The following is a 23,862-nucleotide window of genomic DNA, read 5'->3' on the forward strand; positions in this document are numbered from 1 at the left end:
TTAGTGTTAGGGTGATCATATCACAGCACATACTATATCCTTAAAAGGAAAGGTTTACTTAAAAAAGAAAACTTTTATGATATTTGTCCTGGCCCATCCCATTCCATCCTGTCCCACCCCATCCCACCCCATCCCATCCCACACTATACTATGTCATACTATACTATACTCTCCTTGCTGGAAAAAAAAGTAAAGGATGATCAGCTATATCAGGGGTGGCGAACATGCGGCTCGCGAGCCGCATGCGGCTCGCGGCCAAAATAAATGAGGCTCTTTGCCTCTTACCATTATTTAGTATACTGTGGCTCGGATCGCGTGCTAAACCCGGAAGTACGGTCGACGCTTGCCTGCACTCCACCAGCTCTGAGCTGGTCGTCGCGTCGACCGTACTTCCAGGTTTATCTCAACAGCGCCCTCTGCTGTTGAGATAAACCAAAAAAATAATGCTTCAAAGTCTAGCACAGTTGCTGCAGGATTCCGGTGAGGTTCTAATGATTGCTCAAATTAATAATAATGGTTGCATATTGAAGCTCTGGGTTCAGGAGCAGCAGAGTTTTAAATAGGAGAAAACATTTAATTGAATTTCCATGGTTAGTATATTTCCCAAAATTCTACGAGTGTTTTTCTCACAACCTGTAATTGTAATAGATATCAAAGATAATCCAAACTCATATATATATTATAATACATATATTAGGTTAAAGGAAGATAATATTAGGACCAGGCTTTACCCATGTATAGGTTGTACTCGATTTACAATCACAATCTCGTCACTGAGCAAAGCAGTCATTAAGCGAGATATGTGACTGCTTTGTTTAATGACTGCAAGTGTGGCATTCCTGGTTGTGGTCATCAAGTAATCTTGTAGGTTGTTAGGTGGACAGAGATTCCACTTATTTATGGATTTAAAAGTTATACAGCAGCTCTAATGGGTTTATAAAAATTTATAACAAAAAACACCTGACTGAGCATGTTATATTATGTGTTTAATATATTATTGTTAAAATTATATGCTTTTGTGTGAGTGTTTGTCTGTTTTGGCAGGTCACTGCTCTCTGACTCTCACAGTTTAAAATTTTGGCTCTTTTTGTCGAACTTGTTCGCCACCCCTGAGCTATATAAATGTTTTAAATACAGTAAATGAATCATCTGTTTAGTTATGCTGTTTTCCTTTAGGAAATACTCAGATTTGGTTAAAAGATGGTGATTATATAAATATGTTAAATAATTAAAACCACATGACAGCGGAGAAGCTACAATGGAAGAACACCAAGGACACATCATAAGTCCTACCTCATTCAGTGCTGTTGTAACTTTGAATGTTTACTGAATGAAAGGTTGTGAGTCAAGGACTTACTCTATTTCCCTTAGGAGGAATAAAAAGTCCTGAAGAGCTAATGTGTTCATTACAATTTCTTGTTGGATCACACTACAGATCTATTGTCTGGTTCAGAATATGGTTTCCTCTCGGTCAATCAGAGACTTCTTGGGAAAAAAATACATTGTGGCTCTTTTTGTTACTTCGCATTGTGTAGTTATTCTACAATTGATTGACTAAATGCTTTGTGGCCTCATGATTTTGGGATATCATTCTAGCTTATTGATTTAAGCTCTTAATACAACTTACCCACAGCTTGTTTCAAGTAAACTGTCCCCAACTTGCAATGATGCCATCCCAAAGTCTGCTATTCGGATATTGTTCTTTTCATCCAGTAGTAGATTTTCTGGTTTTAAATCCCTGTGGCTGTGAAGAAGGGAACAAAAAGGTGTTAATTCAAAGCAGTTGCTTCTCTTTGCATACAGTAAAGTAGAAGAATAGAATAGAATAAAATAGAATAATAGTTTATTGTCATTTTGAATGTACACTAATTGGCATACATTAAAATGAAATTTCGTTGCATACAGTTGTCAAAGGGTTACCACCTCCAATATATACTACATAAACATGACAAAATAAATAAATACAAAATTATGCCTATCATCTATCTATCTATCTATCTATCTATCTATCTATCTATCTATCTATCTATCTATCTATCTATCTATTTGTGTTACAACCCCTGGTATGGCTAGCTGATGAGAGCTAATTAGCTCGAAATAGATCTATCCTAGTCTCCCTTTATTTATTTATCAGTACAATTACAACATATATATGTATGTATGTATGTATGTATGTATGTGTGTTACAACCCCTGGTATGACTACCAGGGGTTGTAACACAAATACATACATATATATATATATATATATATATGTGTGTGTGTGTGTGTGTGTGTGTGTGTGTGTGTGTGTGTGCGTGTGTGTTTGTTACAACCCCTGGTATGCCTAAATCAGTACAAACACCACACACACACACACACACACACACACACACACACACACACACACACACATATATATATATATATATATATATATATATATATATATATATATATATATAGTTTGTTTTCGTAGATTTTCACGGGTGTATGTATGCTGGTTTTGTTGTATTCGGATCTTTTCCCGTGTAGGATTGAGATTGTCTTTGCAACCTCCCCCCAGAGGTGAGATCTTGCCAAAACGTTGCAAAGACAATCTCAATCCTACACGGGAAAAGACCCGAATACAACAAAACCAGCATATCTATCATCTATCTATCTATCTATCTATCTATCTATCTATCTATCTATCTATCTATCTATCTATCTATCTATCTATCATCTATCTATCATTATATATATATATATATATATATATATATATATATATATATATGTATGTATGTATGTATGTATGTATGTATGTATGTATATGACGATGTCATATCCCTCTTCACCCAAGTACCAATTCAAGAAGCCTTGACAGCTATCCAAAACAAATACAACCCCCCCAAACATATCCTAGATCTGACCAACCACTGCCTATCCAACACATACTTCATCTATAATGGACAAAAATACAAACAAATAGAAGGAGCACCCATGGGATCACCCCTCTCACCTGTCATTGCTAACCTCTACATGGAACACTTTGAAACCCAAGCTCTAGAAAAATCCGATCACAAACCCAAACTCTGGCTCAGATACGTAGACGACACCTTCATAATCTGGCCACACGGGAAATATAAACTGGACAACTTCCTCACACACCTCAACAGCCTACACCCCAAAATACAGTTCACCATGGAAACAGAAGCTAATAACCAACTCCCCTTCCTGGATGTCTTAGTCTATAAGAAATCCAATGGATCCCTAGGACACACCATCTACCAGAAGAAAACACACACAAACCGCTATTTGCACGCACTCTCACACCACCACCCAGCACAGATCAACTCTGTAGCCAAGACACTCATCTCCAGAACAAAACGCTTAGCTGATGAACAACACCTCAAAACCGAACTACACACTCTCACCAACGTACTAACATCCAACGGATTCCAAAGAAACAATATCACTAACCTAATCCAAAAAGAAAACCCCACTAAAATCCAAGACAGTGAACAAGAAAATGGCAAAGCCCTCCTCCCATACATAAAAGGCACCACAGACAGAATCAGCAAGATCCTCCACAAACACAACATCAAGACAGCATTCTACACAAACCGAAAAATATCCACCATCCTAAGAAACCCCAAAGAAAAAATAGAGTTAGAAAATCAAGGAGTATATGAAATCCCATGCACCACCTGCCCCACCACATACATCGGACAAACCAACAGAAGAATAAAGGCACGCATTGAAGAATACAAAAACTCAGTCAGAAAGGAGGAACCAACTTCTTCCCTGGTCCAACACCTCAAAGCCACAGGACATGATATAGACTTTAAAAAGACCAGAACTATTGCCAAAATTGAACACTTTAACAACAGAATAATCAGAGAAGCCATTGAGATAGAAAAACGACCACACAGCATGAATAAACGAGATGATACCTCCCGCCTACCAGCCATTTGGAAACCCGCCCTCACTGACAAACGAGTCCCTAACACAAAGAATGATACCAGACTGACACTCACGAAAACCACACAGGATGTCACTATCACACATCCACGCAAAAAGCAAGCCCAAACCCACACCGATGATGACCACAAACCAGAAGCCCGACCACAAACCAGAAGCCAGACCACAGCTGCATTATTAGCCACTTTAAACCCCTCCAACTTATACATGAAGCAAACTGATGCCCACCACGGAGATGTGGCAAGACCACAAACACGAAGCCAAACAACAGTAACGCAGCTCACCAGCTCAAATCCCTCTGCAACTCAGACTAACACAAGCACAACCAGGCCCCCACCCAAACAGAACACGCCCCCATCCAATCAGAGCACAGCCAAACTCCCATCCAATCAGAGCACAGCCAAGCCCCCTACCAATCAGAATACACCTCCACCGAATCAGAATGCAGCCAAGCTCCCACCCAATCAGCTCAAACCCCCACTGGCAGTTAAAAAGAGGAACCGGCTAAGATCTCACATTGCTCCTGGAAGCACCAAGCCGGAAGCACCAGCCTGAAGATGATGAATGAGACTTCATCGAAACGTCGTGAAGATACTTCCAATTCTACGCGGGAGAAAACCCGAACAACCAAAGATGTACATACAAACACCCGCGAAAACCAACCTGGATGGTTTTCTGTAATGATATGTGTGTGTGTGTTTTCGTAGATTTTCACGGGTGTAGGTATGTTGGTCTTATTGTATTCGGATCTTTTCTCATGTAAGATTGAGATTGTCTTGGCAACGTTTCGGAGAGGTCCCACTCGCCATCTTCAGGCTAGTGTTTTCTTTTGTGTTGTAACAACCTGGGTGGTGGGTGGGGTTCGTTTGTTGACTAGGACTGGTTTCTAGGTGGACGATACCTCCCGCCTACCAGACATCTGGAAACTAGCCCCCCCCACACACACTATTTTATATAATTATATTAATAATTATATAAAATATAAACATAGTATTACAATAATATTATACATATTACACATATATTATATGACAAAAATAAACAACACAGTCTAGTTCAGATGTATATATGTACATGGTGAGAAAAACGAATCTTGAGAGTTTACCAGACGCATGGCAAAGGGAACAAAGTTGTTACAGAATCTGGTAGTCCAGCTAGAAATACTTCAAAACCTCCTCCCAGAGGTGAGCAACAGAAACATATTGTGAAGTGGGTGTGGGGGATCTCTAACAGTACTTTGAACTCTAAGGACATAGCGCTTATAAGCAGTATCCTGAATAACAGGAAGCAAGATTCCTATAATATTCTTGGCTGTCCTTACCACTCTCTGTATGGACTTTCTATCTGAGGCACTGCTACCACCAAATCAAACAGTGATGAAATTTGTTAAAACATGCTCAATCGTGCCTCTGTAAAAAGTGGCCAGGACAGAAGGAGAGGGATGTGCTCTCCTCATCCAATGCAGGAAATGAAGACACTGGTTTGCAAGCTTCACTAAGGAGAGACCAGTTCAGATTGTTAGTTATCTGCACCCCTGCAGATCACAGATCATTTAATTTCAAAAGAAGCAATTGTATTTACATTTGTTCATTTTGAAAAATTAGAGAAGTCATCCCACTTTTAAATTTTAAAGAGTGAATATATTAATAGTTCTAACTTGTGATTTTGAAGAAGTAATTGCTCTTATTGACGGGAAAAGTGTCTAATTGAAGTAAGAGTGACCAACAATTTTTTAAAAGAAGTATCTTTCTCTTTTGCTCCTTTGTTTATTCGGAATAATAATAATTAGCTTTTAATGGAATCAGTCTCAAATTTGTTATGGCTTAAATGTTGAGAATAATTTGTAATTTGGATATTTCATAAAAGTTGACTGAACATATTAAGCTTTTTCATTTGGCAGTCTGAATCTGAACAAAATAAATAAATGAGAAGTTGAAAAACTCCAGACTAAATATTTTGTCTCTATTTATCTTGTTCTACACAAACTATCTGTCCTGGGTCAACAACCCAGATCAGTTAGGTCCTCTTTCTATTAATTAAAAAGGAGAAGCTAAAAAAGATGGTGCCCCCCTCTGCAATAGCAATAGTGCTTAGACTTATATATCACTTCATAACTCCCTCCAAGCAGTTTACAGAGTCAGCAATGCCCCCAACAATCTGGGTCCTCATTTTATTGACCTCAGAAGGAGAGAAGGCTGAGTCAACCTTGAGCCGGTGATAATCGAACTGCTGGCAGTCAGCAGAATTAGCCTGCAATACTGTGTTCTAACCACTAGCCACCACTGCTCATTACTGCTCCCTACTGAACAATGATTACTGCTCCCCCTCCCACAGCATTTGTGCATTCTGTAATCATTGAAACGAGATAGTAAACACTAAATTGTAATTTAAAATTAATCATGAATGGTACTTTTGTTCCAAAGTTTGTTTTTGTAGAAGGACTGTTCAGTGTACCATCCCTTTGCAACTTTGGAACAATCTAGATATTATTGGTTGGCTCTAATTCTCCTAGTTTGGTTTCTCTATTTATTAAATGATTCATATCCCATCCTGTTTAAAAGACTCTTAAATTGACTCTGGACAATTGACAGTCTTCACAACGGACTACTCAAATAGCACAGTAAGCAAATGAAATATCAGATAAAGTGTGAATACTTAAAATGAAATAGATTTAAGCATTAAATTAGAATTAAAAATTAAAATTACAGACTAAATATATCCGAGAAAACATGGTCCAGAAGTCAGCAATGTAACCCTCAAATACTTTTCACTACTTTCATGAATACTAATTTCTGAGGGAAATTTTTCCCCCATAAGGATGGGTTGACTACTGAGAAAACCTACCTCCCAGCTGCAACTGTTTAACCTATGGGAGGGAATATCCACAGCATACTCACCTTGATTGAACACAAAGACAGGTAGATTGTGCCTGGAGAAAGTAGTTCCAAAGGTAGTAGGGAGTTAAGCCATCTGGAGTCTGTTGTGCTCATAATGTAGCTATCAGTGCTTAAGCAACTCTTACAGTATTATTACTGTTTGGAACTATTTGCTTAGGAAGAAGTAGAACCATTGCAAAACAGGGGCACTAACCAGCAACACTTGCACTTAGTTCAGGAGGTTGATACACTCCAGCCAGATCTTGACAAAACTCATGTGCAAGAGCAAAAAAATATTATTTCCATAGCTCACTAAGCCTGGATGAAACAGATAATTTACTTGCAATTAATACCAGGGGAGGGTTCCGGCTGCCGCTACTGCATGCACTGCACACGCAAGCGCAGTGCAACAAAAATTGCTCTGCGCATGCTCAGAAGGCAAAAACAAGATGGTGGCACATATGGCGCCGCTGAGAGAACCAGTTCAGGGGCTTGGTAGGCCTGGGTCGCTGGGACCAAGTTACTACTGCTTTGGCCAAAATGGTAGGAACCCACCTATGACTGATACCCTGCAACTGATGCTCTATCATGGTCTTCAAAATCTTCTTTTAAAAGTAAGGATGCAGATTATGTGGACGTTATGCAACATGGCTGGAATGAGGGATGGTTTATTCAGAAGTGGCATATTTTATTCAGAATATAGCTCAATTCTATCCTAACAATGAAACCCTATTTGTCACTCTGTAAGACATTCCCTATGAGTCCTTGTTTGAGTGTTCCTGCTGACATGAGAGAATTACGCCTGCTTAGAAAGCAGTTCTGTCTCTTTATATATAAGCATCTTCTGTATTTACTCCAGTGGTGGGTTGCAGGCGGTACGCCCCAGCATGGGTGTATCGGTGCCTGTCCGGAGCACAGGCTACCATTCTGGTACGATGCTGCAGAGGGCCCACCCACCCGCCTGCGCTCCTTACCTGTCTTTAAACTCTTCGCCGCTTCCGTGCACACGCATGGCGCGTACAGCATCTGCATGATGCTCCGCCGAGCAGCTGGGGCATCGCAGAGGCTCGCAGAGTCATCGCTAGACGGTAAGACACATGCGCGCACTGCGCACATTCATGTGGAGGACGCCGGGCCCTGTTGCAACCGTACTGGTTGCAACGGGATCGGGAACCCACCACTGATTTACTCCTAATTATTTCGTTGTGAACTACAAATTATATTTGGAAAAATGAGGAGGAAGATGAATTAACACTTTACTGGAGAAGCAGGAGAATAGGTTATGGAGACTATAAGAACAAATGGGTGACTGTCACTTTAAATGCATGCCAATTTTGTGCATTTAAAGTTTTGCACTGACATAATACTAAAACAGAGGACATGGGAACAATTTCCTGGAGGCTAAGATTGCAATATACTAATTTCCAGATGTTATCACAGCAGAAAGCACAATTTGGGTGTGTAATGCAGGTATCTAGGGTATTTGTTTATCTATAATGTTATAAGTTCAGCTTGATAGAATATGTAATGCTTTCCATCCCACATTACTGAACATCTGAGCTGTCAGCAGAGAGACATGCAGTATAGTGGCTATAAGCTACAATTTCTAAAAGTCCAGCAGCTTGGATAATCTAATTAAAATGCAATCCTCCCAAACCTCATCTTATACCAAAGAAAGCAGAAACATAATGGAGCAATGCAGGGAAAATGAACTTTATTTGGTTCATTTCCAGCTCATCCCTCTGATTCCATGTTTTACATGATCAGTGTCACCTTACTCTGCAGGTGAATGGAGGACATAATGCCCTTTTAATGTTCTACAGGCTGAAATACCCCAGAGCCTTTCTTCATATTGGCTGAAAACATGATTAAATAAGGCAGCAACTTTAGTGAACAAGAAGCCAAAATGCTTCATGCAGAGTGTACATGCCAAGAAAGAAGATTGAAAAAGAAAAGTGAAGCATAACACACATCAAAAAGTTTATTTCAGCTTTATTTAGAGTGCAGTTAATAATGTGTGTGCCACTTCCATAAATACCAAATTAAAGATTACTTTATAAATTCAAAATGAAGCATGGATTTCAAAGGATATTTATATATATGTATATATATAAGTCCAATAAACCTAACATAAACCATATATGATACATATTTAGTCTGTGTGGAGGAAAAGCATAAGAAAGAAGGTGGAAGGGAACGAGAACAGCTATAGCAATAGCACTTAGACTTATATACTACTTTACAGCCGTCTCTAAGTGGTTTACACAGTCAGTATATTGTCCCAACAATCTGGGTCCTCATTTTACCAATTTGGGAAGCATGGAAGGTTGAGTCAACCTTGAGCCTGGTGAGATTTGAACTGCCAAACTGCAGTCAACCAGCAGTCAGCAGTCGTAGCCTGCAATACTGCATTTTAACTACTGCGCTCACGAACCTACCCTAGGTAGTCTTTAGCAGCTAGAAGTCAGGTCCAAATGGAACACAAATCTATTTTGACCTTACCCAATAGTAGCTTTATTGATAAATAAATGTTAAACAACTCCCAGGCAGCTCTTATTTCTGATACACCATGCCCCTCAGCCTCTCTTTCTCTCTCTCTCCTTCTCTCTCTCTCTCTCTCCTGGGGAATCCTGGGATAAATTTAATGGATGGAGTCCATTAAATGGCTAGTATGAATAGGTGCTGTCGCTGGGATGGGGGTGTTATTATTTTTTAATTTTCTTTGTATTCTTTTTATTTCTTTTATATGGTGTTTTTATATCCTTGTAAGCCGCCTAGAGTGGCCATGTGCGGGTAGACGGCAATATACTTATAATATATTTATAAATAAATATAGCAATAATTTAAACTTTCTGTAGGCTTTGTTACAAAACTCCAGCATTCATCTCTTCCTCATGTTTCCTTCCGTTCTGCTTTCAACAAAGTGTGGCCGTCTCCCATCTCTTCCACTTAACTGCCATCTTACTAACTTCTATGTTCTGACCTAGGTTTCCACAAACCACGATGCAGACCCCTTGTCCTGACAAAAACCTTTTTTATTAAGCTACTGTGAATTCCTCCCATTCACATCCAGCAAAGTCTTTCAAGGGAGATTTACAATCATAGACCTTATTTGGCTTGGAGAGCTGCCAGGCCGATATCTTCAAAACTGAGAGTCACAAACCAATTAAGCGAACTAATTGCCTCCTGCAAACTCCACTTCCCTTTCACTCCTCTTTTATTCCCTATGGGAGGGGCCATTTATCATCCATCTGTGGCCTTATTGCCAAATCGGCCCTTGCTCCTTAGCTGTTCTCTTTGTCTGGCAACTCTACGCATATGCACACTGGGAATAGGCTGCAGCTGTTCATCTGCCTCACTGATGTCTGACTCTGAAGGCAGTTGATAACTGTCAGACCATCCCAACTTTGCCTCTGACACAGTGCCCTCATCACAGCCTTCTCCAGACTCCAGGACTGGCCCATGCTCCTCCCCAATCTGCTGCCAGCTCGGCTGGCCACTGGTGGGCCACAACAATAGAAACATATTTCTATTATCTGGGGCCCATCACACTTCAAAATCTCTGCTTGCCCAACATAGAAAAATTGGATTCTTGGCATAGTCCAAAAAGGATAAACCATCCTGAAGTCAATGTACACATTTCTGCAAAATATTGAGATTCGAGAAAAAGAAAAAAAAATCATGTGATTTGGATTGCATGTGCATTAACAGTTTGGTACAATAGCAATCACGGTGTTTCTAAGTATTGTTTGATAATTTGAGACTGTCTGAGGTTTATTGCTCAAAATCAAAATAATCTTTTTCCAAAATTCATATGTGTAAACAGAGAGTACCCTAGAACTTACAATTTACAGAATAATAAATTGATTTGTAATTCCTTATTTTTGTTATAAGGAATTGCTATAGCAGCCTGGCCTACAGCTTTTCAATAATGTCTTTCCTTTTAATGGGAAAGATGCAAATAAAGCTCTCATCCGTTGCCCCCACATAGAAACCCTTATACAAAATTACTATGTATGCAACTTGCATAGCTCAGCAGACATAGCCTCAGGCAGTGGAAGAGGATGAGACTGGTAATTGTCATTTATCAATATTCATGCAAAATCCGGAATGGCCTTCTCAAAATACTTCTCCAATAACCTCTTATAGCAAAAACAAAAATAAGATGAAAACATTACTAGAGGGAAATTCTTCTCAATCTTCTCCTTCCTTTGTAAAAGCATTAGCTTATTTATTATTACTGAAGCCTAATAAGATTTGGCATTTGTTTCCCCCCCCCCACTAATCTTACTTTCAGTTGTTAACGTTAGCATTCTAAAACCAAAAAGGAGGAAAAAAACACTACACAGAATCAATTAGCCCAATCTCATTCTTGTTTGGTGATTTCACAAATGATTCTCTTAATTCTCTTCTTTCCAGGTTTCTCGTGCTGGATGGATTTTCCTTTTTTTCATTTAGAAACTGCTTTAAAAACAAAGTATAAAATTGGGGCTCTGCATTTATGATTCTCCACAGACTTTAATACTTTTTCAATGTACTGCTAGTTCAGGGGTCAGCAACCTGCGGCCCTGGAGCCACATGTGGCTCTTTCATCCCTCTGCTGTGGCTCCTTGTCACTCAAAATATGTGTCACAGCCGCCAATGTGCAACACCTGCCGGCATGCAATTTATTGAGCTTTTTGATCCCTGGTAGGTTTTGTGGCTCCCGGTATTTTCTTTTCTGTGGGAAACGGATCCAAATGGCTCTTTGAGTGTTTAAGGTTGCCGGCCCCTGTGCTGGTTTATCTTATCCACCCATGGATGCAAAATTCCAGATGACCACTAGAGGGCAAGAAGCCTGCTTATCCAAATTAATAAATTCAGACATGGAACCTTTTTCTATATTATTTTCAGAACAACTGCAAAAGGAACCAAGTTAGCTCTGTGATTCCTCAAGTATTCTATACGGTACTATAGCTAGAACGTACTTAAGACTTTACCTCTAAAAATGAGCACTGATTTCTTTTAATTAGCTCCAGATCAAATGTACCATAGTGATTTCCTAATGGGTGAGTAGCCAACATTTTGGTCCAAACAATAACCGTTTCACTGTTCTCATGTAATCTCATTTTAAGTAAATTCAAATATTTTCCAAAATGCGCCTTAGCTTTTATTAAGTCCCTATGCTGATAGATATTTCAAAGTAAGTCACAACACATGCATCATTCAGAATGATGGTAAATGTATTCTGCTTTGATTCTCTGTGGCTATTTCAAAGACTTAAGATGCTGTCAAATGACTTACAATATTCAATAATCCTGCCTCATTCATGGACTTTTACAGGGATTCAGGCAATGTTATCTTTCATTTCTAATGCCACCCCCTCCTCCAGCTTTTTCTATTACTCTTCCATTTTTCCCCCATAGAAAATCCCTTAAGGAGAAAAGCACAGCACATAATTCAAGTGAAACTACTAGAAGCCCTCTATTGACAAATATCCTTATTCTGTAACGTGCTTATATAAATTTATTATTTAATGCTAAATTTGATGTAATTGGTACTTATCGTGCTTTATTTTTTGAATGAGATTCAGTGATGCCTGAGATATATTTGTCATTCTGATTTCCAATTTTTCCTGTTTGTTTCCCATGTTCAACGTACTGGTATAGAATCATCCAAGATTATAACTGGTTATACCTACCCACTTCATTGATATCGTTTCTCCTCCACTCTTGTGCTTTTGCCTTTGTTGCCCCCAGTCCTTGCCAGCATATAGTCCTGAGCTACTACCACATCCCTTTTGCACTCATGTTAAGACTTTCCTTATGAGAATGATAAGGTGCCTCACTCTTTGTGAAATGCAGCCTGTCTTTTGCCTACAGTTTTCCTTGTAGGTAGTTCGCTGTTGAACTGATTGGTTAGCATTTTTCTATTTTGACTGTTGGCCACAAAAAGGGAAATGTTGATTCTCTGATCTACAAAGCATCGCAATCTCTAAAATGATCTCGAACGGCCAGAACAGCGAGAAATGATCATAACAGTATGGAATGTGTGGAGTTGAAATTAGAATAGCGAGTGTTTCAGGATGGGAAGATAGATAATCTGGATAAGCTTTACTATACTTGGATCAGAATTCTGATATATCTGACTTAATAATGAATTAGAAATTTAACTTGAAAGCTAATTTGTTTTCTTTCAAATCTTTTACTACCAAGCTGTGCTTGAATAGATGCTAAAATCAAAGTTATTTGACACAGAGAATTTCTAAAGGAATTCTTTTAGAAACTCAATCAGGATTACATTCTAGGTCAACAGTAAATAAACAGGCAAAGACAAATAAAAACTAACTGAAAGGAATTACTCATTTGTTTGTTTTTGTGCCTACTGTTGGAAATGAGGAATCTAGCATGTGATTAAACAAGCACATACCTATTAATCTGTTTTATATGTGGGCAACAAGCATCCATGTTCCATCATTAGCCATTGGAGAAACCTTCATTTTCAGTACGGTCATGACTCGATAACCTGGCTGATTAGACAATTTGTCATTTTTGCTATCCCCTGACAGGATAAGGTCAGGCTTCATCATTTAAAAACATGCATTACATTCATTTTTTTTCACCTAGCAAATGAAGAGTGTTCCTTTACTTTGCATTTCTTTAAAATATTTGATAAAAGAAATCTTGTAAGAATCACCCTCTTGGGAACTACAGACGGCAAAGGAGACCGAATAAGGCTAGTAGTTAAATAGTAGTTTCCCTCACCAATCCAATGATCATAAAATGGAGCAGGTTTCCCAGGCCATTAATTCTGGGTTGATGAGAAACCACAGCAAATCATAGAAATAGAATTCCAGCTTAGCTCTGGATACCACTCTAGAGTCATCCAAGCGCTTACTGTGTCAATGACTCTGGCAAAATGGTGCCTCAAGTTCCCAATTTACTTCGCATGACTACACGAAGGAGTATGAACTAAGGCAGTGTTTTTCAACCTTGGCAACTTGAAGATGTCCAGACTTCAACTCCCAGAATTCCCCAGCCAGCGAATGCTGGCTGGGGAATTCTGGGAGTTGAAGTCGGGACATCTTCAAGTTGCCAAGGTTGAAAAACACTGAACTAAGGAATGTATGCTTCATTGTATATCACTCAAACTATTCAATTATTTTTGGAAAGTACAACAGCACAATGATGTGATTAAAAGTTTAATATTGTCCAAAAATGAGGATAGTGGGATTTCAACTAAATACCCTGTTTCCCTGAAAATAAGACCTCCCCAGATAATAAGCCCAATTTGGCTTTTGAGCACATGCGCTAAAATGCACCCTCCCCTGAAAATAAGCACTCCCCGAAAATATTGCAACACAGCTGCAGCCATGAGGTAATCACGCTCACCGTCTCCTGCATCTCAAAAATAATAAGACCCCCCCCCCCAAAAAAATAAGGCTAAGTGCTTATTTTGGTGGTCAAAAGAAAATAAGACCCTGTCTTATTTCTGGGGAAACACAGTAGTACCATCGCAGAAGAAAAAAAATCCCACTTGAATCTCTTCCATTATCGTAACATCCATTGTATAGAATCTGCTTAGTCAGTGGTCCAGCCTAAATCAAGCAACAATCACCACCTATTAAGATGAAACAGTCTCAATCATATAAGGAATAGCTTGCAATTTGGTCATATGGATTGGTAATAAAATATATGTAATCTTGAACCAACAGTGACCAAAGATATTCACTGTATTAAAAGTAATGATTCAGATTGGACCTTCCAGCTGTTATTGATTTCTGTCCGTTGTCCCTTGTGCTCTGGTGAGTGTATCTATGCTACCTGCTTATTTTCTCTGAATATGATTTTTAGTCTACCGAAGATCTAATCATCATTTTCCCCACCTCTGGGCTTTGGTATACTTGCAATTTATTGCAACTCAAAACATGGCTGCTGGTGGCTCACAAATCATGCACAGCCTTAGACTGTAATTTGCCTCTAATGACTCTCTTATTAAAACCAACTTTCAGTTTACATTTGAAAAGGATTCACAGAATATTAATAATAATAGCAATTATGTGGGGAGCCATACCAAAAAACCTTGGATGGTACTTCAAACATCTGCACATTAACAAAATTTCCATCAGTTGGTTACAAAAGACCACACTGCTTGGATCTACATGCTTATTATATTGATGCATTACAACATCCTAGATTCTTGGGAAGAACTTCATGCACATGAAGGCCAACACCAGTTAAAGATCTGGCAACCTATGATTTCATGTTGTTGTGTGTATAATAATTGGTAGATATACTATGTCAGTACATTACAGCAGGGCTGTCAAACTCCTGGGCCGCGGGCTGGATGCATCACATGCTGGCCATGCCCAGTTTAGCAAAGGGGAAAAAATCCTGATACATCATGTGATGCCACCATGACACCATGAGTTTGACACCCCTGCATTACAGTATACTAAGTTCTAGGAAAGAACCTGATGCATATGAAGGCCAACACAGTCCAAGAAATTGGCAGCTGTGACTTCACATTTTTGTGTATAAATAATAATGATAATGATAATAATGATAATAATAATAATAAATAAATAAGTAGAGACAAGGAAGATCAAGGAAGCATAAAGAAGCAAATAACAGGTATAGTCAAGAAAATCGGCAGATATGAAGTTTGAATTGCACACTACAAGAAGAATCTGTAATTTCAGTCAAATTAGAAACATTTCTACCAATCCACCAATGGTGGTCTCATGAACCACCAATGAACCAATCAACACCTGACAAAGAAGAAACAGTACATTTTGGGTGCAGATATGGGACAACCCAAATAAATACAACAAAATGCAGCTTGACTAAAAGAGGTAGATAAGAATTAAAAAAAGAAGATGAAATGAAAGAACTTGCCATAACAGCAGAAATGGTGGAGAAATGGCAAGCAAGTTCAATAATATGTTAGGATGGGTTTTGGCTGAAACATCTGACTGATCTACAGCCACTAATTGCCAAGCAGTTTAACAACATATTGCAAGGAGGTGAAATTGAAGAGTGGCTAACATCTGGCCAAACTTAGCTGATAATAAAAGGGCCAACAAAAAGGGCAGCAACAGGCAACTACAGGCCAATTACTTGCTTTCAAATTGCTAACTAGTCTGGTAGCTGATACAGTCCACCAGTCCACTTAAAAACAAGCCCTTTCTAAAGAACAGAAAGGAAACCACCCAAACAGCAGAGGAACAAAAGATCAGCTCCTAATTGACAAGATGATTATGGAAAACTGTAAGAGAAGGAAGATTAACTTGAATAGAGATTGGATTGATAACCAGAAGGCATTTGCCTCCCTGCTACATGACTGGATAATTGAATTCCTAAAAGTAACAGGAGTCCATAGAAATATCAGAAGCCTTGTGCAGAGATAAACGACACAACGGAAGATACTATTACTAGTCAATGGTGATAGCCTGGAAGAGGTTAATATCAAGAAAGGAATCTTTCAAGAAGACTCACTATCAGCACTACTATTTGCCATTGCACTGATTCCTTTGTCAACAATACTGAACAAGTCAGGCCATGGCTATCAAATGTCAAAAACATCTGCCAGGCTATCCTACTTTCTTTACACAATCTGAAACTGTATGGAAAACCACCATCTGAAATAAAACAATTGCTCAACATTGTCCGTATTAATAGCCAGGGTATTGCAATGGAGTTTGGACTGGACAAATATGCCACCTTGACCATCAACAGGGGAAAACTAGTGAACACTGGAGGAATTAAGATGCCCTATGAAAATAACAACAAGAATCTGGATGAAGATGATCACTACAAATACCTGGGCATCCTTCAAGCTGACAACATCAAACACATTGAAATCAAGAAGGTTAGAAGTGAATACATCATAAGAGGGAAGAAGAAATTAAAATCCAAACATAGTTGAAGAACTATCATCAAGGCAATTAACACCTGGGCAATTCCAGTCATTAAATACACAGCTGGAATAGTGGACTGGACTCAAAAGTCCTGGATAGAAGACCAGAAAAATAATGACAATGAATCATGTCCTTCATCCATGCAGCAGTGTTGACAGACTCTATTTATCAAGGAACAAAGGTGGGTGTGGAATATTGCAAGTGCATCAGGCAGTTGAAGAAGACAAAAGGGCATTGGAAGAATATCTGAAGGATGGTGAAAAAAATGTCCTAAAACTAGTACACCATGAACAAGAGGTTATTTTTTCTCTATCATTGCCCATATATGTATTACCTAAGATAAAATTCACTGTCTTGAGCAAATGCAACTGTACAAGCAACATCAAGAAAGGTGGAAAGAGATGTTCAATGTTTCACCCAATGTTAGAACTGAATCCAGTTGCAGATTAAGGGCTTTTTATAATCCTCGATAATAACCACCACTTCTAACAACAAGCAAGACAAAACTCATCTTATTATATAAGATGGGTACTTTTTTCTTATGTATATAACAGGGTTGAAATCCACCAAATACATTTCCAATAATCATTGCAAATGTATTAAAAGACATTGTAGCTCTACAGAATACATTTTTGATCCCTCCCTAGTTATTAGCCTAAGAGACCTAACTCCATTTGTATTCAAAACATTTTTTATCCATTATGCAAATCAAAACTGTACAAATAACTACTGAGGAATAAATGAGCAGTTATGGGTCAGCAGTTAAGTAGAAATCTTGCATTCCATCTATTGGGACAATCCTCCCTCCATTTCAGTCTAATTGAAAACTTACTGAAACTTGTTTAAGCATAAGGGCAAACTATAATATTTCAGTTCAAAAAATGGCAGGTAAGTTAAATATTGAATCACACTCAACAGCATCCAAGTGAGGATTAATAACACACTGATAAATTAAGCAACACTATATTGGAAGAGAAATAAAGGCAAATATCCAGAAGGAATTTAGCCAAGAATTCTGCCCAGAAGTCACAATTCTTTAACATGAGTTTCTTTCCTTTCTTTTGAGAGAAAGTTTTGTATGACACATGTTCATTTACATGCTCGATATGGATGTCTACTTCAAAACAATGATTCTGGGCAGTTAATACATAAAATTATATAATACAAAGTTAAAAACTATAATGTAAATATAGCAAAACCCTCCCCACATATATAACATAGGTAGTCCTAGATATACAATATTTCATGTACAAAACCATCCAAAATTACAAAGATGCTGAAAAAAGTGATTTAAGACTAATCCTTGCACTTATGACCATCCCAGCATCCCAACAGTCACATGATCAAAATCAAAAGGACACAGCGATCAGCATGTATTTTTATGATGGCTGCAGTATCCCAAGGTTAAGCGATCACCATTTGTACCTTTCCCAACAAGCAAAGTCAATAGGCAATCTGTAAATATAAAATATAAATAATAAAATAAAATATAGGGGACCTCATGGCATTTGAGCACTTCATGGCAGCGCAACAGAACACAGTTAATGTTGGTAGTTTCTGGGAAAAATCTGTTTAATGTGTACATATTTTAATCTTGTATATTTTAAATTTTATGTTCCATAGTATGCCTTATTTTAATTGTGATGCTTCTGACACGAACAAATATGAATAAACAAACAATAAAATGTTTAGCGATAAATTGAACATAAGAAAAGGGAAAGGAAGGAGTGAACTGAGTTATTTGAAGTTACAGCTTATGATAACCTAGTGAAAGACATACCTTCAAGGTTGGTTCCCTACTCAGATGAACTCTGTTGAAACAACTCCCTTGTTGAAAGTCATGTGCCCTAAATTATTGTACTCACCAGATGGAATGACTATGACAAAAGTCTAACGCGGAAATAATCTGTCGGAAGAACTTCCTGGCTTCTTTTGGTGTTAATCTTCCTTTCTTTACCAAATAATCGAAGAGCTCTCCACCTGACACATGTTCTAGCACCAAATATCTGAAACAAGGGAGGAAAAATATTTTTTTTAAAAAAAACATGATCATACATATGCTTGAAAACACACAGAAACACAGAGAAAAAGTAATCTTCAAAAAATAACTAACAGTTTTTTTTAAACTGCAGCGCAAGAACTTTTGAAAAATGGCGCACTTGAACATTTTTATCTGGGCAATTAGTGACTAAGCTTTTGGAGACCTTATGGTTTCTCAAGTAGAGATTTATCAAACAAAATTAAATTACTTCTCTGTTTTCAACGTCTTTTACTGATTGATTTCCAATGCCATGAGACAAAGGCAGTGTAAAAATATAGTAGATAATCATCTAAATGCAGAGTGTTTTCTAAAAAAAACCATAACTGGCATGAATAAATAAATTACTTCATGATATTTGCTGCTTGATGCAAAGGACAAGAAGGCACCTCATTGACTCCCAGTATACAAAGTCAGCCTTGCAGTTGACTAACTAGCAGGCATTAAATTCTCCAGGCTCACAAAAGGTAACATCGTAAGATACTCAGCCAGCTGAGCAAACATTCTGTTTGTCCTCTGCCCAATACTTTGCTCTTTAAAGCAGTCATGTCATTCTACCAGAGATGGGTTGCTCCCGGTTCAGCCCGGATCGGGCGAACTGGTAGTGGCGGTGGCGGGAGGCTCCACCCACCCACCCAGATGCTTTTGCGCATGCGCAGAAGCGGCAAGTATGCACACAAGTACACGAACAAACCAGTAGTAAAAAAATAGAAACCCACCACTGCATTCTACTCAACCCTTATGAAGCCAATTCCTAAGCAATCTTGAGTGGGAATTCCTGTCCAGAGGGGCATGTCATAAAATACGATTACAAGGTCTTAGCTATAATCCCTTTTCTTTACATTCTCTGCAGTGTAAAGCAGAACTGGATATTTATTTTATTTAGATGTATTTATTTAGATTTTTATCCCACCTTTACTTTTTTTATAAATAAATCAAGGTGAGGAATATATATATATACACACAAAGAGACATACATATAATGCTCTTTCTTCCTCCTATTGTTTGTTGTTTCTTCTTGATAACAGGAAACCAGTGGGTTGGCTTGAACAACCCAAAGGTTATCTGGGAGCTAGTGATAGCTCGACTGCCTATTATTGTTTATCACCTATCAAAGTCAGAAACAGAAACAAATGAAAGAAGATATTTTGAAAACAGGTGCTTCTGCCTTCTCAAGTGATAGAAGAAGAAGAAGAAGAAGAAGAAGAAGAAGAAGAAGAAGAAGAAGAAGAAGAAGAAGAAGAAGAAGAAGAAGAAGAAGAAGAAGAACAACAACAACAACAACAACAACAACAAGAAATAAACCATGCATTCTAGTTTAGTAACACGAGGAGAGTGGCAGACCTTTTAGTTAAACAATGCTCAAGATAGAGGAGCGGTTGCACAAAGGAGGTTATGTAAATAAGGCAACATCCCAAGTACTCTGATCCTAAATTACTAATGCACCAGAGACGCTAACAGAAACAGTGTCTTTGCATGGAGACAATTATGTTTAAAATTGCCACTACCAGATGGCTTTGATTAAACAGTGTTACTTTAATGCCCAACTCCTGCTCAGTGCTCTTGTTGTAGGAACACAAATGTCAAACTCATTGGATTGGGAATACAACATACTTACCAAACACTCCAAGATAGAACTATTAATTACAGGTTTATTACTTTGAACCTTGCAGTCTTTGCTGAAGACATATTTGTACACATATTTGATTAACCAAGTTGCGGAACAGTTCCCAGTGTGGGAGGTTCCTCCTGGGTTGCCGAAATTATTACTAGCGTAGCTAATTTTGATTTACTATCCCTTTAAAGACTATTCAAAAGGCATGCAAATCTCATAGATATTTCTTTCTGACCTATTTCTTCTTCCTCTACAGAAATTATTATACCCCCTCAAAAAGACACAAATCAAAACAAAGCACCAAGACTGCATTGTGTGAGTTGAATCTTAAATTACAGTCCCTAGAAAAGACATAACGCTCCTGTGCTGTTAACAATGCTCCACTGAATGAACAAAAACACAAGGTCAATGTCTTCCCCACAAACAAATAACCCACTTTTTTGATGGAAGATCAAAATGTCTGTCTGAACATTAATTGAAGCTCTCTTCTAGTATGAGACACAACTTTCAATCAATGTGTGACCAGGGGTCTTCGGCAGCTGTCTCCTGCAGAAGAGCTTCTAGCTGGGGGCCCTTTGCGCATATAGATTCAACATGATATAGTTTTTCTTTTTGAATTGGTCTACTTTATATGCATGGATAATAGAGAGAAAAGTGGGAAGTGTGCTTTATCAGCCTCTTTGAAACACTGCTATAGGTAGGGGCTATCTGAATACAAGAATAGTAGGACATGTTCCCCAAAAATGGAAAGGAAAGAAAAGAAACCAAAGACAAAATAGTATTAAAGCAAAACATCAATGTTCTCATTCCAGAATGTTCATTCTATGAACATTCTATCTGCCCTCGTAGCATAACAATAAAAACAAGAGTTAGAGCTACACAACAGAAATGAATTATCCATAATATATTTTAAGGTAAAGTGATCATCAGAAGCAAAAAAAAAGTAAAAACTTCCAAAATAAAGTACAACCCAGGTAGTGGTGGGTTCTGGATCCCATTGCAACCAGTATAGTGCAACGGGACTGGGCATCCACCACATGCATGTGCGCAGTGCATTCATGTGTACTTACCACCCACGACAGGTGCCGTACACTTTGTGTCCGTGCGCGGAAGCCATGATCAGCTCAAATACAGGTGAGGACGGCGGGTGGGCCCTCTGGAGCATCATACTGGAATGGTACCTGGTGCTCCCAGCAGGCACCGGTACGCCCGTACTGGGGCGTACCGGTCATATCCCACCACTGAACCAAGGGCAGCCAAGAATAGCCCAGACACAAGACTCCCAAAGACCTGATAACCTGAGTCCCAAGATGAGGCCAGAGGGCTGGAAGTTCTGGTTATCCTTAGAGATGTGATCCTCCCTTCCTTGAATGCAGTCTACCTGCTGCTTCCCTCTGGTCATCACTATCTTGACCTGCAGATCTCTTTCTTTCTACCCCCTTCAGAGTTCTCTAGTTTAAAATAGTTTTCATTAAAAAAATTAGATACATAATAATAAATACATTCAAAGAGAAAAATAAAATAGATCTGAAAAAGAAAAAGAGAGGCAAAGGGAAAAAAAGAACAGAAAACACACATTCATTCACACCTGAATATATATATGGAAGGGGTGTCCAATCTTTTCAGCAATTATACAAGTCTAACCAAAGTTCTCTCTCTAAGACTACATCATGACTCTTCTTTTTAAATAGTTTTTGTTCTGTTCCCTTCAGAGCTCATGGACATCTGCCTACATTTAATGGTACTGTTACTAAGCCTATTCCTATATTCCTTCTCCATTAAGACTCCTAATCTGTTTCTAGTTCAGAAGAAACCATGACAGAAGAAAGAGATGTATAAGAAAGTATAGGTTTTTCTACAACTCTAATGAAAAAAAAATACTACGCTTAGTTATTTTCTACAGAATCCTTAATCAAAAAGGGTCCAGACCATACTGTCATATTACAGTTATTTGATTATGTTTTTCCAATGGCATTTTATATTTATTAAATCATCTCTATTAGATATTAAGCTCATTATTGGTACAGCATGTAAATAATTCAACACTTATATAAATTCTTATGGCAGGCATGAATTTTTAAATCCCAATTTGGTACTGAGCCAAGACCTCTTCATTTTAAAAACTGGGGAGGGTGAGAGACTGCTTTTGCTTCCAACAGAAAAAATAAATACATGTTTGCCTGCATTTAACCAACTGCTGTTTATCTGAAGTAACCATTTAAGCTATATTCATGTTTGGGAATTTTTCTTTTTGTTTGTTTGCAGTTTTTCTTTTCTTGAAATCTTTAAATCTCCAAGCCACTGTGAATGAAAGATATTTTGAATGCTACTTCGTCAATTGTTTCTAATACATAGTCAATGTATGATTAAAAGCTGGCCAGAATGATGTCTGTTACTGGATGTTCCAAGCCATTGTTTATTAGTCATTCTTTTCAAAGAAGTCCATTTGCTTTGTGCTACTTGCCAATTATCTGGAGCTTCTAGCAGTCCAAATGCATTTGTGAATGTTAGTTTAAGGAACAGTTTTTGTTGCTGTTGTTCTATTAATCGAGAGGACTTGAGCCACATGTTTCATTTAGTAGAAGTGTTTCTTTAGCTATTGAGGCAGATTCTTGGTTTTATTTCCTAATACGATGATTCCCAGATCAAGCCCACAGCTGATAAATGAATTGTTGTTGTGTCTTCAGGTGATTTTCTGTGTGTTCACACTGAATATTGCACCTGCAGCATACCTCTACTGAAATCTTTTAAAGCTGACTGACTTTTGATGGAAATAACCCCATACATTCCATTCAATTCCCTTCCGTTCTTTCATCCATTCTCCTCAATTCTGAGATCTGACATGGTAGTAAACAGAAACCAAACATATCAGCTCATAAGAAATGAGGACTGAAGGGAGGCTCCTATAAGTATACAGATGAGCACTCAGTCTTAATTACACATGTTTTTTTTTTCTTTGTGGTTTTCATGCATCATGCTGATTGGAGAGTAACAAACTATATGAGAAATGGAGAACTGGTTTTAAGAGGTGATTGCTCTATCACATACAGCCTGTTGCTGCACTCTAACACCAAACAATAATAATAATTGCTAAAAGGTTGCAGCTTTACATGGATTTGGGAGCAAATACTCTCTGATGAATGCAGTAGACACTACCAATGGCCTGGAAGAATAGCTCCGTAGACATGAAAAGTGCTTCACCAACTTGAAAAACAAGATATATTATCCCTTTAGCAAGACATCAGAAATACTCTTTTTCTGACTCAATAAAAAAGTCTACTTTTGTTAGATTTTATACAAGTAAGGCATGAAGAAAAATTGTCTTATTCTCACAGTTAGTAATTAGCAAATTTTGTGTGCTGAGATGGTAATACTCAAAAGTGTTATTTTTAGGTAAGTAAATGAAGAGCAGCAGAATAAAAAAATATTAATAATTAAGACCAAATAAGACCAAAGGTAATTTTTGGCAGGGATTGGGATTATTAATGATA

General features: G+C 38.1%; 1 protein-coding gene across 2 annotated transcripts in view; it reads right to left on the reverse strand.

Moving 5' to 3' along the window:
* BRSK2 (BR serine/threonine kinase 2) overlaps positions 1–23,862 on the reverse strand; it is a 486,050-nt gene that overhangs the window by 119,848 nt on the left and 342,340 nt on the right. For both annotated transcript variants that reach the window (XM_081938190.1, XM_081938191.1), the window contains exons 4-5: positions 18,584–18,724; positions 1,628–1,744 (exon numbers count right to left, since the gene is read on the reverse strand). In XM_081938190.1, coding sequence (XP_081794316.1) covers positions 1,628–1,744; positions 18,584–18,724 — 258 coding nt within the window. The remainder of the gene's footprint in view (positions 1–1,627; positions 1,745–18,583; positions 18,725–23,862) is intronic.

This window comes from Natrix helvetica, assembly GCF_964273705.1.
Source record: "Natrix helvetica genome assembly, chromosome: 1".
NCBI lineage: Eukaryota > Metazoa > Chordata > Lepidosauria > Squamata > Natricidae > Natrix > Natrix helvetica.